Below are 17,222 nucleotides of genomic sequence, written 5' to 3'. Positions count from 1 at the left end.
CATTCTTTGCTATTAGAAAGCCTTTAAGAGGAACCATCTTCTTGATAAAATTATTGATATGTATTTAAATAATAAAATGATTGCTATTTAAATTATTAAATTAGAGTGTCAAATTAAACGGTGTTTTGACTTTGTGTAGACCGTCTATGTGGGTACTTTATACTCATCAGTTATTAAATTAAATTTAAAATTAAAGACAAGGGACATAACGCTTCCCACGGTTGGCGGCGCATTTTCAGTGATACATTGATTTTTACTTCATACTAAACCAGTATTTATCGGTAAATCTGAGCAATTTATACATTTTATACACCGGTCTTCCTATAAAAAATAAAAATATTTAGGCATATGATAATTGGAACACCAATAAGTATAAATACAAAAATAAATACCAGAAACAATAACAAGCTACCTTACTTAATTATATAAAGTTAAAAAATATGTAGTTTTTTTTTATTTTACGCTGTTCAATAAAATCTCACTGTTAAACACTTAAACAATTAATTTCAAAATTTTAAAATAAAACATCATTAACTTAATAAAATTTGTGGCCACAGTAACCTATGTCTTTAAATGCATATTTCATAGACATTATATGATGAACACCTTTAGAGTAATATATGTTCAACAGCTGGACAAAGGCTACTTGTCCTCTTAAGGAGAATGTTTGGAGGATTTTCCTCCACTCGTATATCATACGGGTCGGTGGGATTGTGAATTGTCTAAATATTATTTTTTAAAAAGGTATGAAAACAGGTAAAAATGCAGCCTACCTTTTTCCTTTGTTCATTATTATTTTAATTTCTAATGTGATATAGTGTGCGGATATCGTTTGGACATTTAAATCCATTTAGGACAGTGTGAAAGCGGTCCCTGGATTAGAGTATAACATAGGATCTAACATTGTAATGCTGTACATTGGAGAGTAAGCTCGGGCACAAATGCACACAGACTAGATATGAACCTATATCACGGTTAACGGATGAATTATAGCTTATACAAAATATTTGTTATGCTTTGGATTCAAAACACGCTTAAAATATACTACATAATAGAATGATTTCACAAAGATATGTTATTTTATCACGATTACGAAGTAAATAATACAATGATCGGTTCATTTGTAGTTCATTTGCTTTTGTCATTGTGAAATTTGAAAATACAGACGCGGACTCAATGTTTTGATGTCCCACGCTAACGTAGGCGATGTCCATGATTATAATTTCTGTATCGCTGCTTGGTATTGGTACGATAATAGTCTGTTAAGGTTTCACTGTTTGGCTTTCTCCCCATGAGAAGGTTTTTAGCTTATTCCACCACACAATTGGCAGACCCGCAATCTTCGGTTAAGATTAGTTGGATCCGATTACCATTTGTTGGAATCTGGGTCATATCGGCTCTTTCTTATTCATACTGCCATTTCAATTAAACAATTTTATTGGTGTTATTGCAATAATTCGTTAAGTGAAGCGATTCTGTAAAAAATCGAAATGCTTTCTAGAAATTGACCGTGAAATATCAGAGAACTTAATTGATTACAATACCTACTAGTTCTAATAACATCTTTATACTTATAGTCTGCGGCACATTGAAAGATTAAAAAGTGGTTTATATTTATAAATTAGATAATTCTTGCTTGCCTTTAAATAAAATAAATATTAATAATAATAAAAGATACGCATCAAAGCAGAATATTACTGAATATCGTTTTTAGGGCCGAGCGTCGATTTTCAATTTTTTTTCCGTATAGAATATCTTCGCAGTGGGGTTTTGCATAATACGATGTGTACACCATCGAAACACAATGGTAAAAATAGATACACGCTCTCTACTTGCTAAGTTGTTTTAGAAAGTATTTATGTGTTATAATTAGTTACTCAACAAACTGTAAAGAAAAACTTAATATTGAAATTTAAAAAAATAGAGAAAACTACTAATCATACATATCTCTTGTATGATTATTATGATTGATATTTATCATAGTGTTTTAAGTATATATTTTTAGATAATCATTATTTTGTAGTTTTGTTTTAATTAGGTTTTTGTTAGTAAGTTTTTGGTAGGTATTTTTGTTGTTTCATATTTTCTAATGTTCTTGTGTTTAGTTGTTAATTTTATTTAAATCCTTATTTCGTGCGGTGTTTACGTATAATTAGCTTATCATTTTGTTTCAGTAGTTTTACATGTTTAAAACTGTCATAGATATATACAAATATTATAAGTTGTCGGTGCACCAAATAAAGGGAAAAAAATGTGTTAAAGTAATACCTTACACTTTGATAACTGAAAGTTTCAGGATGGGTTTATTAAAATTATAATATTATACTAGTGTTACGTGACAAAATATGACAATTCGTACGTGCCTGGTGGCTGTTCATTTTACTATTCTATCACTTAACAACAATATTATATATTATTGTGTTAGAAGGGTAAATAAGTATAATCACGGGTACCTACTAGATACATAATGATTAAGAATTTATGAGGTTAATAGAACCATTTGTTTACACTTTTTACAATATCGATATATATGTACACATTTGGTATTAGGTAATGAGCCTAGTGTCTCGCCAGTGTACGTGGGCAAATAATAAAAATATATATCTTTGATATAACTTTTACTTAGTAATTAAAATAAATAATTTAAGAATTTTGTTACTTACGATTATAGTTGCCCCGTGAAGTGGTCCTTTGCCTTGGACTATCACAAGCTTAACGCTAATAGGTAGGGTAAATAGAAATAGTAGCAGTAGTATTTTTTTCTTTTTAAATCTTACCTATTTATAAAACATACTAGCTCCAAATTACAAAATATACATTGTACAAACTGAAACCGTTTAAGTTTTAAACATTGTATTAATAATTTCAGTAATTTTTCTTTACTCGTATAATATAAAATGTTCAGTGATTTTCTATTTAAGGTTATAATTTCCCCTGAGTCTAGCCTAGGTTAACTAATTCCACGTATCATTGTAGTCTGGGAAGCTATCAGACATCTCTCAACAAACTTATTACGAGTTTTTGGTTAGTTGTCTAAGAAATAAGTACATAATATTGATAATTTCTTAAACTTCGTATTATTTGTTGTTTATATTAAGTATATTGACAGAAGGTAACATCAAAAAAATATTTTCATAAAATTACGTAAATCTTATCAAAATATATTTTATTTTCCCATCAAGTGTTTCCATTTCTTTAATTTATTTCGTCCTAATAATTTATTGTTTTGAAAAATTATTTTATTGAAATCGATAACATAATTTAACAGTTAATAATGTGTTATATTTTTATTTGTTTGCAGGCAGGCGGTGATATAGGGCGTTACCACATGTCCCCCAAAAATGATTCCGGTGAGTAAACATTACTGTTGATAATAGACGAAAGTAAGTAACGAAATACGAGACACATTTAGGTATAAATTGTAGTAAACTTATATTGTTACTTCAGGATAATAAATATATTGTTTATCTTATTGGACCTCGAAACAACGATGGGAATAGTGTGTAATTTGTTAAAAAAAAATACCTTATATATAGACAAAGTCAGATTATATAAATAGACAAAATATATATGCTTCGTATGTTCTAATGCCTCGATAAAAAAATTTGCAGATCAATTAAAACATTTCATGGGTATTTTTGTCATTACAATTATCGTAACAGCGCGAAGTTTGAAAGTTGGTAGTGTTTGCACTCTTGAGTTTCATAAAGAACGTAAAAGCCACGCCTCTTCATCTGTGTTGGATCGATTTCACTCATCCTTGCTATGCCACCCTCGAATTACTTATCAGTCTTCTTTTATAGAACAGAGGTGAAACGAAAAAAACACCGGAGTGTTCAATGGCACTCCCATAGCATAGCCTACGTATAAGACTCCCTCCATCTTAATCTGCCTTCGCAGCACACACTCCACAGTCAGACTTCACATCCGTTTCCATGTATTCAATTCTTATATCTTCATGCTACCTGTCAAAACTATACCTTTTTGGCGTCTTGCCCACTATTGTATCTCTACTGTTTCTCTTTAGCACCTCGGAGCTTAGAATAATGCACAGAACTGTAATAAATTTATTATGCCTTATATTCAAACTTTGTTTTAATTTTATTCGGGAATATAGTCTAAATAAAGCTATAAAGTGCAATTTTAGTTGTAAAAAAATACTTTTATGTTTGATACTTTGATAAGATTTAATGCAAAAATTTTCAACTATATAAGTCACAGAATAAGTAATGATTATTTTATAATTATTTTAGAATAAGAATGTTTTATTTCTCATACAAATATGTATGAGATAATTCGTATGGTTTTAAATTGTTTAAAAATTTACAATCGATAAGCGTGACCAAGTCGAATAAATCTTGTTTACTTTATTATTTCCTTTGAAATCGTTTAATAAAACTTCGACTTTTTCGACAAGATTCCGAAAACAATTGCGCCATTTGCATAGATTAGAAGAGAATCATTCTTTTGACCTGTTTCACCTTCGAGCATTAGCGAAACAATTAACCAGGCACCGTTTGTTTAATGCCAGTCACCCCTACAAGTAATTACGTAAACATCTGCGTTAAGGCAGCTGGTGGACTTACTGCAAGGGTAATAAAGGAAGCAAACGCGTTTATAGAATACCAAGCGCTTTTTACACCCGTATTTAGTTGTAGACTATAATAGTACCTTTTTTCATGTTTTCATACTCGCCATACCATTTGTGGAAAAAACCGTCGTTTTCAAAACATATTAAGGAGATGTTAGAATTGTTTCTATTTTATATGAATGTTTAGATGTATATGGAAGGGAACGTCAAACGCATTGTATTAATTTAAATTGAAATGTCGTTATAATATTGTAATAGCATCTTAGGCATTCTAGGTCTTATAACATAGTTTCTTTTTTGAAATGTGCAAAATGTTTAGACGTCGTTAAAGTTATTATTAGATAAGTATTCTAGGTTTTTCTTTTATGTACGATGAGATACTGAGAAAATAGTTTTTGTAAGCTTATGCAATGATTGCAGCTCACGTTTTGCTTCAGGGAGTCTTTGATGTTTTATTTTACCTATAAAAACGAACGAAGTGTTATTTGGTTTTTATAAGTGTAGGTATTGCACTTAAGAATATAGATAGGTAACCTGTGTTTGTAGAAAGATAGACAGGAACACTTAGTAAATATTTTTTTACCTTTTCGATTGAATATAATTTGAATATGATATAACGACAAACATACTTATTTAAGTATAAATAATAGTAATCTTGCATTCCATAATCAATTGCATATTCTTACTAATGAAGTCCTCAGCTATACGAGTATTCCCGTATTACAAAATACAGCCGTTAATGTTTAATTACTAGATAAACACAGTCAACCTTTCAAATCTCCTTGCAGTTTTACGTATGTAAAATTATTATTAAACATCTTACGTCGTCAATTCTAACGTCGGATACCTGAATATACTGTAACTATGCCGCAACTAACTTACGTTCCAACTTAAAAGGAAAATTATATTTACTTATATACCTTATCCGCTTGCGATAGAGTTCAATTTATGTCAAAAGAATTTAAAGAGATGTTAAGTAAATTTGTAGTACTAATCTTGGGTCGCCCACACAGACGCTTCTATTCTGATGAACATATAGACAGCTGCCACCAGATGACAGTGATTACATTTAAATTTACATGATATCTTCCCTCCAGGGACTCGAATACATGATGAATATAGCAGAAAATGACTGGAAACTTGTTGGATCCTTTCAGGGGAGGCTTTTGCATCGTAATCGTATTTTAACTGAAATTTGACGTTCGTCAAAGACGGTAAAATCTTATCCATCTCCTGTATGGATTTACAGATGATTGTGTTTAATATTAAACGTCGTATCAAAACAGAAAGCTTTTTTTTACATCACAGATTAAAAGTTCAAAGTTATAAGAATAAGTTTATGTATATGTCTATATATTTATAAATTTATATTCGCTATTACAACAGAGACACATAATGTGTAATGTGCAAAGACACGACCTATAAAATTATCCGACGAAGTTGTGTGTGCTGTACCATTCATACAAACATACCTACGTGCTACGATCTACGTGAAGGGTCATTATTTAGTAGAATAAAAAAATCTATTCATAATAGTCCGAGCCTTTATTCCTACATGGAACTTCATTGTAGTTCCATTCCAGTTCCAGTTTCTCACCACATTTCCGTTCTATTAATATGAGTATGGGTTTATGAAATTCTTATAATTAAATTCGTGTCGCACACATGAATTTCTAATAGAGCGTTGTAATTGAAAAGCTAATGAATATAAACTAAGCCATTCATCTACGTACACGTTGGTATATGCTGATGTTTTTGATGAATGGAAGTGATTATAATCAGAGCATGCCTCTATTTGTAGTTCCTAATACGATGTGATACTTCTCGTTTTGCAAGTACCATATATGAAGAGACTTACGCCTCTGGCTGATAATGCCGCGAGCAGCTTGGAGTTTTTATGTTATTATCTTTTATTTTTCGATTCTAGGAATATTGCGTCTAACTCGATTTCAGACGGGTTTCGAGTAAATCTTGCAATTAGTTCTATCTAGTTTATTTTTATTTTTTCCTACATACTCGTAGAACTTTAATTAATCGAATATAATCTTGAAACAATAGTTTAAATAGATCGAAGGTCACAAAAGTAAAAAAAATATATATTTCTACAAATGTCTAAATGACTGGTTTTATTTTGAATATGGCAAATATTCACTATTTCGTATTTTCATGAGAATTTTTATTCATTCTAATACCAAGGAATTCAATTTCTCTTCTTTATAGAAAACGATTTGAACACATTTATTCTCTGTATTCATATTTTTAAAAATGTTTCCAATTTTATTTTAAGTCCTAACAAGCTGTATACCAGCAGAAAATATAATAACGGTGCAAGGTACAAGTTCCAATAATATGATTTCACGCCATTTTCGCACTAGTTCATACACAGGTGACGTCGGTGCCAATAGCTACCAGGTCGTTAGGTTCCGCTTCTCTAATCTTCCTCTTGTACTCGAGTTACTTTTACTTTTAACAGTCGTTAAAAATATTAATAAATTATTCATTGTTATTTCTTCATTTGTATGAATAGTTCGATTACGTTAGCAATTATTTATTGATGAAAATTTAAAAGGTAATAACATTATATTATTGCTAAATGTTTTCATTGCAATATTGAGTCTGAACAACAAATAGATCATGGAAGACTAACTAGAACACGACACAAAATGTCACGTTTTGAACGATTCTTGCAAAATAATGTCTTAAACAATATTATGTTCTGTTACGGTGAAAGGATCGATGTACAACAGTTCGGTTATATATCAAACGTTTTTAGTGTATATTTTATTGGTAACTACTATCAATCAATCATCGAGCTTGGTAATCGAAATGCTTTGAGATTTTTTGCCGATGATTTGTAAAGATTAAAACTTGCATTGAATTTAGTAGTATTTTAAGAACGCTCTAGTTCCTATTGTGTCTCTTATTGATGTGGTTTATATATTATTTATAATATTTTAAATGAATAATCGGTATACTGTATGAATAGTATATTATGATACTAAACGTTATATAACAGCGACCGAATCGTTTATATCATGATTATGAATAAAATAATTCGAAATCGTGTTATTTACGAATGTGTTTTTTTAGAGTAGAACCTCACACAAAGTGCTGTTGCCGAAACGCCCGTTGGGTGTGTGTGAGGAGCGACTGACTTAGTCGGCTAACTTTTGTTCAGCGCATCCAATTGAGCATATACACGCCTCAACGATTGGAATTTTAGCGGAAAACAAACCCATCGGCTAAAGCATTCTGCCAAATCATTTTCATGGAATTTATACACGTCGTCGAACCTGAGTATGTGAGATAAATTAATGAAAAGGATGATGAGCAAGATAAGAAATAAAGTATTATTATTAGCATTAGTAACACCTATTTTAGTGTTGAGAATCTTCGTATATTAATATGACGTAACCCACTTTTTTAACATTCATAGTTATAGTTTCATTTTTAAACAATAAATATATGTTTAAGAAAGACTATTACCGATTATATACAGGGTTATTGGTAATTCGACGTATTTCCGTTAGGAGGTGATAGGGGTGACTATTTGCGATAATTTTAACCCCCATATGCATAATGCAAAAGTGAACCATTTTTGAGTTATCACGTTTTTTAGATTTTTTCAAAATAAGTCAAAATTGCAACTTAAGTAAATAAGTAATTTTTTTAGATTGGTTGTTTTTTTAAATCAATTTTGTGGGAATTTTAAAGAGCGACCTTTAGTTCGAATTCGGTCATGTTCGAATACGAATTTCCACCAGCGTCCTTTCTGATCATTTTATTTCGGTTGCTTTGAAATAAATTCCTAGTTTTTATACATTTTCGGAAAGCTAATTAAACAATTATGTTTTTAAAATAATCTGCAGAACAAGTTCCATAATGATTTTTTTTGTTTTTCAGGCATATTTGAGGGAAAAAAATAAAAAAAATATTGAAATAATATCGTTTTCCGTCTCGCATTTTTAAATTTGCACCGATAATTATTGTTTAGATATTGAAAAATATCCAGTTAATCTTTTTTATAAATCAGACGAAAAAAGTTTTTTTCAATAAATTTTTGAAGTTGCAATTTTGACTTATTTTTAAAAAATCTAAAAAACGTGATAACTCAATAATGGTTCACTTTTGCATTATGCATATGGGGGTTAAAATTATCGCAAATAGTCACCCCTATCACCTCCTAACGGGAATACGTCGAATTACCAATAACCCTGTATATTAGCGCGTGTTAAATAAACACTTAATGTACAATCGAATATTCCAAATAAATATAAATTATACATTATTTATATTAAAAGCAAAATGGTTCGGTTATAAATATTACAGTTCTGCGATTATTTTCGTTTTTTCTTTTTTATTTGAAACGCTAGGCATAATTTTAAAATAAATTAAATGTTTAAACGATCCTTTATAAAAAAGTAATACTTCATTGATAATAACATTTTTATAATACCTCATAATATTTATTGCCAAAAAAAAACAAAATACTCAATTTGTTCAAAGTATGTTTGTAACACAATAGGTCTTGATTAACGAAACCAAAAGTAATTGAGTTAAATCACGTCGTATTTTATACGTACGTTTTCCTGTAACTAAGTTTAACTCTTATCTTGAGTAAGACACCTCTTAAAGATTTCTAAAGCTCGGTATTTTGTATTTTGTACAGAAAATACTCGTCTATAATAATATATGTATAACCGGATTAATCCGGATTCGTTCTTAAATATTCAGAATTAGTTCATAACGTTTTTGGATAGTTTATTTTCTAAAAATCATAACTATTTGCCACTATCTTATTAGGGTTTTATATATAATATTTTATGAATTTATAATCATGAATAAATAAACGTCATATATAGGTAAATAAGATGCGAAACAGCGATTTTAATCTACTATTTGGGTGTCACTTCCAAGAGCTTTTGTCCAATGAGTTATGCGTTCAGTTAACTGCTTATCGGAATTCTAAAGGCGGTGCATCTATAAAACGATCAATCATAAGTATGACTTATTGCTTAGATATTTTTTGTCCGGATAATTTGTACTCTCGATACGCACAGGACCATAAAAATACTCAAGTATGTCCGAGTAACTCAAGTAAGGTCTTAAGTGCCTGTGACGTCATCTTTATTTAATTTTCACGAAATAAATATAAATATTGTAAAATATTTACATAATTCTTAAATCTAAGTGACATTGAGAAAGAGATATCAATATAGTGTCAATTATATTGATTATTTGGAACACATTATGGACATTAAACTCATCCGAGAAAAGATTTGCTATTCTTTTTTAATGTCACACATAAAAAAGAAATAACAATATATGTAGGCCTATGAAATTCATCCCAAAATTAATTATAATTTGAATGCCCCTTAAACTGAGCATATTACTTATTAACATTTTTGTTTACTGTATCTATTTGGACATCTCCCGAACAAAAGAATGACGGACGCAATCATAACAATTTGACTTTTACCCGTCACTAGATAAGATATCTGATTACGTCACACAAAGTAGCTACTTACTACAACACATTTGCAATATTTTTTCGATTCTTACGAGATTTCGTTTGCTTAAATACTTTCGATACTGGCTTGAAAGTTTATGTAAATCATATATTCGGACCATTAAATACTCCATTCTTATAATGTCAGCGTGCATTATTTATAATTATTATATGTGATATACATATTATTATGTATATAATCAGGGGGATAATTCTACTAACAGAATGAATGTTTATCACCATCGTATCAAAACGTAATCGTTGCCCTTTAGTCGTTTTCCTACGCTAGTAAAACAACGATCCAATTGTGGTTCTGCGATTTTGGATCAGAAACGTATCGTAATCGTTATAACTTATTAGAATTGCTCCCCAGACATCGCCACGTGATAATTGTTAATCGAAGTACTCGATAGTTCCCGAAAACTGTGCTATAAGTGCTACAGTAAGCTTGAAAATCGTACGTATTTGCGATCTAATTTGATTATTAATTTCTTCATTACCTCTACTCTCAATAGCAGACAACTAATTAACACCGAAGTATTTACCGTGACCATAACACAGATTTATATGCAAGCATTTATTGTCTTTAAATTAGAGTAGATAAGGTTGGTTTTGCGTTAAAATATTTAGCCGGGTTACCTACTGCAGCACTAACCGTTCGTTAGTGCTGACACTCGATAGACAGACAGACGAAAGTGCTTGCTTATCTATCGATTTTATACTGTATTCGACTGGCTTGTAATATAGTAGTATTCGGTGATTTACGTTTTGATAAAGACACTTAATTAGAACGTGTGATAATTAAATGTAAAATGTATTACTAAATGTGATGTATTTAAAATATTAATAGATTGGTATAGAGATTTCATTATGATAACATACCAGACAAAATAAATAATACTTGCAACATTAAGAATAAATAGATTGTATAAAATTACGTAACAACAAATATTTTCTCTCCGTTTATGGAGAAGGTAGTCAGTCTACCAAGCTCCTCCATTGCGGATCAGTAGATAACATATTATATTCGGCACTTTTTCTAGATGAACTAATTCAAATCAAATTAAATTAATCTTTTTCCGAGCACGATATGAATTTTAAATACAAGTTAGCCACATGAAAATTCAGTATATTTTGGCTGAGGTTGAACCCACAATCTTCGGTTGAGCTTCAGTTTATCTAACTACTGAATCGTCTTGGCTCCCTTTTTAAGTTTTAAATAAAATGCTTAGCAGTAAACAATTCAAATGAAAATATAAAGAAGTTAAGTTATTGATAAATTCTAATTTAATTAAAGCGTGTAAAATATTCATAGATAAAATGTCCTCGGGGTCTTTATGCGGTGGTAATTACCTTGACTATAAATGCTAACCATTTAGACTTTATACAGTCTTAGATTAATATTACTAAAATTATTATTACATGTAATGTTATTGTAAACAAATTAACTTTAAAATATTTATTTCAGTATTTAACAGTAAAATAACTTAGATTTAAATAATTGCTTATATTGAAATCTAGCCGTCGCCGCATAATGTCCAAACAAACACAATTTTATAGTTTCTTCGTACAGGTATATTCTGTGATCCTATTATACTTGATTAGTTTCAAATATTTGTTGCGACTATTGGTTGATTTTATGTTAAATATTTTACTTTAATGATTAAATTTTGACTTTCGGGCAGGTGTGTATTAAATTAATTTGATTGTTTCAATTTTTATATCTTTATATTTAAAATGTTTTAAAAGAGTAACTACTGAGTTTCTTGCTGGTTCATGTCGATAGAATCTACATTTCGAACCTTTCTTTGATTTACGTTTAGTATAATTGTGTAAAATGACGGATCAAAAGTTCTTGTAAAAATCTACTCGAATAAAGTATATTTTGCTTTTAAGTCGCATGAATAAATAAATCATTGTAAAAAGCAAAGTACATCTATTAAACTGGTATTTTCCTTATGATGTTTTACATCAACAACGGGCATGGATACACATCAGTTAAGCATATGTAAATTCAGTGGTGATTGTCCCAGGTCCCTTCTGATAGTGACCTGTTAAGATTCAAGTGTTCTAACTCAGACTCATACATGAAATAAATATTGTTATCTAGTTAATTGTTTTTTTTTCCTTGTAACAGATGATAGTGCGAGTGTGGTGCGAGAGCGGCGCGGGTTGGTCTCCAACACCGGTGCCCGTCACACCACACACGACCAGTCGAGATGTTCTCGATTGCTGTCGAGATCCTGGCGACGAGCCTTGCTTGCTGTTGAGTGTACATCCACACCATGGAGGTAAAAGTTTTCAATAAAATTTTCTATGAGTGCTGTCAATGGCGACTTTTGGAAATGTAAACCTACATCAGATTTTTTAAATGCCTAGAATAATAAAATCGATTAACGGTTAAGGGTCACGCAGTGATGGTATCATTATAATTAGACAACTAAAATTAAAAGTAAGTGCTATTCAGATTTTTCCTTTGGTATAACGAGTTTGTCAGTCAAATTATGATATTATTATAGTAGTGCACTGTGGAAGAAACCGTGCAGTAAAAGCGCTTTTGAGTTATTAAACTCTTAAATTTCAAGAGACGGTGTTGCGTTGCTAAGATTTTTTGAGTTTTATAAAAGTTCTTGTTATTTTTATTATAAAATTAAGTAAAACAACTGTTCATACGTATTTGTCTTAAGAAGGAAGTCTGTAGGTCCATCACGCCGATCAAGCGCTGGTTGATAAACTGTAGAAGACAATCATGAGATACATTTTGATTTCCATACGACATTTTTCATCACCGCAGAGCATGAAAGCAAAAATAAATATCTCGGTTCCTTCCAAATTTCGGTTCTTCTCTCTTTATTATAAAGTTAAGTAACGTAAAGTAGACTATTTTTCTGTCTTGTACATAAGAATTGCATACATTTTGATACCAAATATACAGTAAGTTTAGTTTCAGGTCCTTACGTTCCATAATGATGTCACAGTCTTGTACAAAGTTCAGTAAGGATTGAACTATAGTTTGTTACTGAAGTTTGTCATCTCCACTTAGAGAATACTCGAGATGGAGAAACTTCGTGTATATAGAATGAATGGATTTGCAAACTTGAAATTTATTGTAATTGCTCACTTTACCTTTATCGACAATAACATATTCTGCGGCTATGCTATGGAAATTTTAGTTATGATTATGTTTTAATGCAAGCAATTTTATTGTAAATATATCTTATAATAATCTTCAGAGAAATTATTATATTATATATAAATAGTAGTCGAGATGGCCCAGTGGTTAGAACAACAGCTTCTTAACCGATGACTGCAGGTTCAAATCCAGGCAAGCGTCACTGAATTTCATGTGATTAATTTGTGTTTATAATTAATCTCGTGCCGAATCTTGGCCCCGAAGGAAAACATCGTGAGGAAACCTACATTTGTCTAATTTCCATGAAATTCTGCCACATGTGTACCAACCCGCATTGGAGCAGCATGGTAACATTAGCTCCAAACTTTCTCCTCAAAAGGGAGAGGAGGCTTTAGCCCTAATGCGGGCATTTACACGCTGTTACTTTACTATTATTTTTTATTTTATATATATAGTATATCTTATAATACAGCATATTGCCTCAGGCATTATCAAACGTTGGCAAGTAAATCTATTCGTAATATGTTATATTTCCTTCTCTATACTGGAATATGCAATGTAAATCTAGCGGTGTCAGAAGGCGATAATATTGCTGGTGAATAGATGACGTGTACCCGTAAGGGCGGATTGTGAGCACGAATTGAACGATAAGCAAGAACTGCTAAATTACGTTATAATTATTTCAATAATAAGATATTAATAAACCTTTAAATATTATTATTAACTTTAATTATTAGTCTTAAATATTATATTCTAAATCCTGAAATCAAGAACACAAACACCGTTTTTGTAACTCAGATGATAAATAGCATCGTATCATTTTTATCCCATTTATTTAAAATTACATTATGTAAAAATGTACATTATGTAACGAAAACCTAAGACTAATATACTTTTATTAATAACTCGACCGTAACGCTACCTATCGAGCCCAGATTTCGTGATTTTCTTTTTTGGCAATAGCCCAACATAAAATACTATTATAAATATGAGTTTTGGTTCATAAAAATAGTGTGTCTAGCTTAAAAAAACCGGTACATATCTATGTATGATATGTACCGATATTATATGGGTATAGTCTCGATAGATTTTGTAAATATAACCTCATTTGGTCAAAAGCAATGATCACTAGCATAATAGTGTTTATATTATGTATAACGCTTTGCAAGAAGTTTATAACATCAGTGTCTAGATACTGTTCAGGTTTTCCCACAAAAACGTCCGATCCGTTACACAGTGTCACTTTAATTTACCTTAACAGTACTTGATGGGTGTTCCTTGACGTAAATCGTCGTGGGATAAAAACAACTATGTAATATTGAACATCACAATTGCAAAACATTTGAAACAACGTTGAATCTTTAATTTACTAATAATATATGAAAATAAAATCATTTGCATTATGAACTTGTTACTAAACTGTTTACCAGCTATTATTGAGTTTAAAAAACATTATCTTATTATATTAACATCTTTCTATAATTACAAAATATATAAGTATATTTAATTATATCTGGGACCGATAAATCGATTTTAGTTCGCAAAAGGTTTCGATTTTCGATAATCGATATCAATGATATCGATTAACTTCGGCAGTTGAATACGTTTGAAAGAGGTTTAATTAAAAATGTCTTGTTACTGTATAAAGAGCGATGACGGTTATACAAAGTTTATCTTGCAGTTCACTCTCAGCAAAAACGAGACGCCGACGTAATTGCCTCCCGATCGAGTCCTCCGTGGGAAAGATATGTCCGAAATGTCATTTTCACTCGACGGATCGGTCAAGGAAATCTTTCGACCCCACTATTGGTTGCGATTTAAAATATTGACAGTAACATTGTTTTTGAAAACAAATTAGCGTATATTTACTCAGTGGGGATTTTTAAAAAGAAAACAAATTCAAATATTCTATTTCCAATATACTATATTTTCTACTTAGATTATCAAGATTATTAATCTTCTGGTGACTTACAATGTGATTAGCTTATCATATCGCATTCTTGCAAATAATAAATTTTGAATAAATATTTTTTCATGATTTTCTTTAAAGTTTAATAAATCTTATCTTGACACGTTTTATAAGATAATAGCGAATTTCAGACATTTGTTTTTAAATAATGCTACTTATTAAGTCCTCGTACAATTGTCACGACGATGTTCCGCACTTAATCAATGTAGGACAAATTATTTTTTATTACGTCTTGCAGTTTCCCTTTGCAGGTTCGAATGATACAATAAAAAATAATTGTGTGAACTCAATATCCATGTTTAAAAAATAAAACAATGTGGAAAAATATTATCAACATAAAATCAGAGATGTTAATATGATTTCGCAGAAACTGAATAAGTTAGCGTACATTAATTTCTCATCAGAAAAACATGCAAAAGCAAATTGCGAGGTAACAACTATAATTTGGCGTAATGAACTTATGTTCACGAAGAAGGACCATGATAAAGCGTACACGCGAGGGGTTGGTAATATTATTGTGGCTTGTTCGGACCGGATGAGGTTATACGAAAATGTCTAGCGAAAAGTCCCTTCTACGAGGCGCTTTATTAGGCAATATGATTTTTGAAGGTAATTTACTCTTACAGTGACTTTAATTTTGGTCCTGTATTTTTGAACATATAATGTATCATAAATATTATACTTTCGTTACTAATGAAAACGATGATGGAATCTGGAGGATATCTTATTTTTTATCTAAAAATAGGTTTAGATTACTCGCTTTGCTAAGAGTAATTTTATTAGCGTGATATATATTCCAGTAGTCTCTAAATGTCAAATGATTATCTCATAAAAACATTCAATAGATATACATGTATTATTGAATATAAAAAAAATTATGAATCTTATTGAATTATAATCAATTTCGGTTCCTAGTATCTGCAGTAAACTATAAATGACTTGTTTCTTCGAAATATAATCAACAAACAAAGCTTTTATATCGCACGAGCGACGACAGCGAGAACCACTTTGTAATATCATCGTATATTTTTATGAAATAATTCACTCAATTATTTGCACGGAAAGCAATTATTGCTTATATTTTTTTTATAGGCGCTCAACTTTATGTTTGTCTTGGGGCTTTAGGATATAAAACCTTAACAATATAGTATTCTTTATATATATAGTATTTTATGTATATATAAATGAAAAATGCATTGTAATTCATGTTTATGGTCTTAGATCTTTACAAAATTTTAAATTTTGCGAAGTAGGTATATGGGTATCAACGAAATTAATGAAAACTGGTCCGTCTGGGTAGGTACAACTTATTAATCACATATTCGACCGTCTAATATCAGTACTATTGCTGTGATCTGATTTGAAGGATGTTTGAGTTAGTCTAAATATATGCCTGAGAGACCTTAGTTCCCAAGGGTGTTGTAAAAGATGATTTGATGATGATTTCTTACCCTGCTCGTATCAGTGTACGGTGGTGGCCCACTTGCTAGTCTACTTAAATATATATATTATAAAAAACAACAGATAAATAGCAACAAAAAGTAAAGATAAAGCAATATTCTCTGCATTACAATCAAGTCTGTGGAGCGTAATTTTTTACACTTTATATTTATACGAAAGCAAAAAAAAACACTAGGCACCTACAAAAGAATGTATGCTCAATGTATGGAAAGAATGTTTCTTTAATAATCGGTTATCGAAAGACCTTATTTTAAGTAACACTAGAATTACGAAAATAACTAGTATTAGGTATATATGTAGTATTATGAAGTGGCTAAGTGCAGTTGCCATTTCAACCTCTTCAACAATTAGTATGTATTAAATACATGAATCATGATTACGGTAAATAATACAGCTTAAATATTATGTTTAAAGAAATGCATTGTACAAACTAGTAGAAGTTAGAAAAGTTCGCAAGGGGCATTTACAATTACCTACTAGGTAGTTACTATAAATTTTTTTATACTATTTTAATCTAATATTGATATTTTTCTTGATGATATTTATATATTTCACTTGT

General features: G+C 30.3%; 1 protein-coding gene across 1 annotated transcript in view; it reads left to right on the top strand.

The window, feature by feature from the left end:
* LOC113399144 (apoptosis-stimulating of p53 protein 1) overlaps nt 1–17,222 on the top strand; it is a 240,190-nt gene that overhangs the window by 45,756 nt on the left and 177,212 nt on the right. Inside the window, exons 2-3 of the mRNA XM_026638209.2 lie at nt 3,302–3,350; nt 12,238–12,391. Coding sequence (XP_026493994.2) covers nt 3,342–3,350; nt 12,238–12,391 — 163 coding nt within the window. The 5' untranslated portion in view covers nt 3,302–3,341. The remainder of the gene's footprint in view (nt 1–3,301; nt 3,351–12,237; nt 12,392–17,222) is intronic.

Source organism: Vanessa tameamea, chromosome 15 (assembly GCF_037043105.1).
Source record: "Vanessa tameamea isolate UH-Manoa-2023 chromosome 15, ilVanTame1 primary haplotype, whole genome shotgun sequence".
Classification (NCBI taxonomy): Eukaryota; Metazoa; Arthropoda; class Insecta; order Lepidoptera; family Nymphalidae; genus Vanessa; species Vanessa tameamea.
The sequence above is the reverse complement of the archived record's forward strand: the minus strand, read 5'-3'. Positions and strand labels throughout refer to the sequence as shown.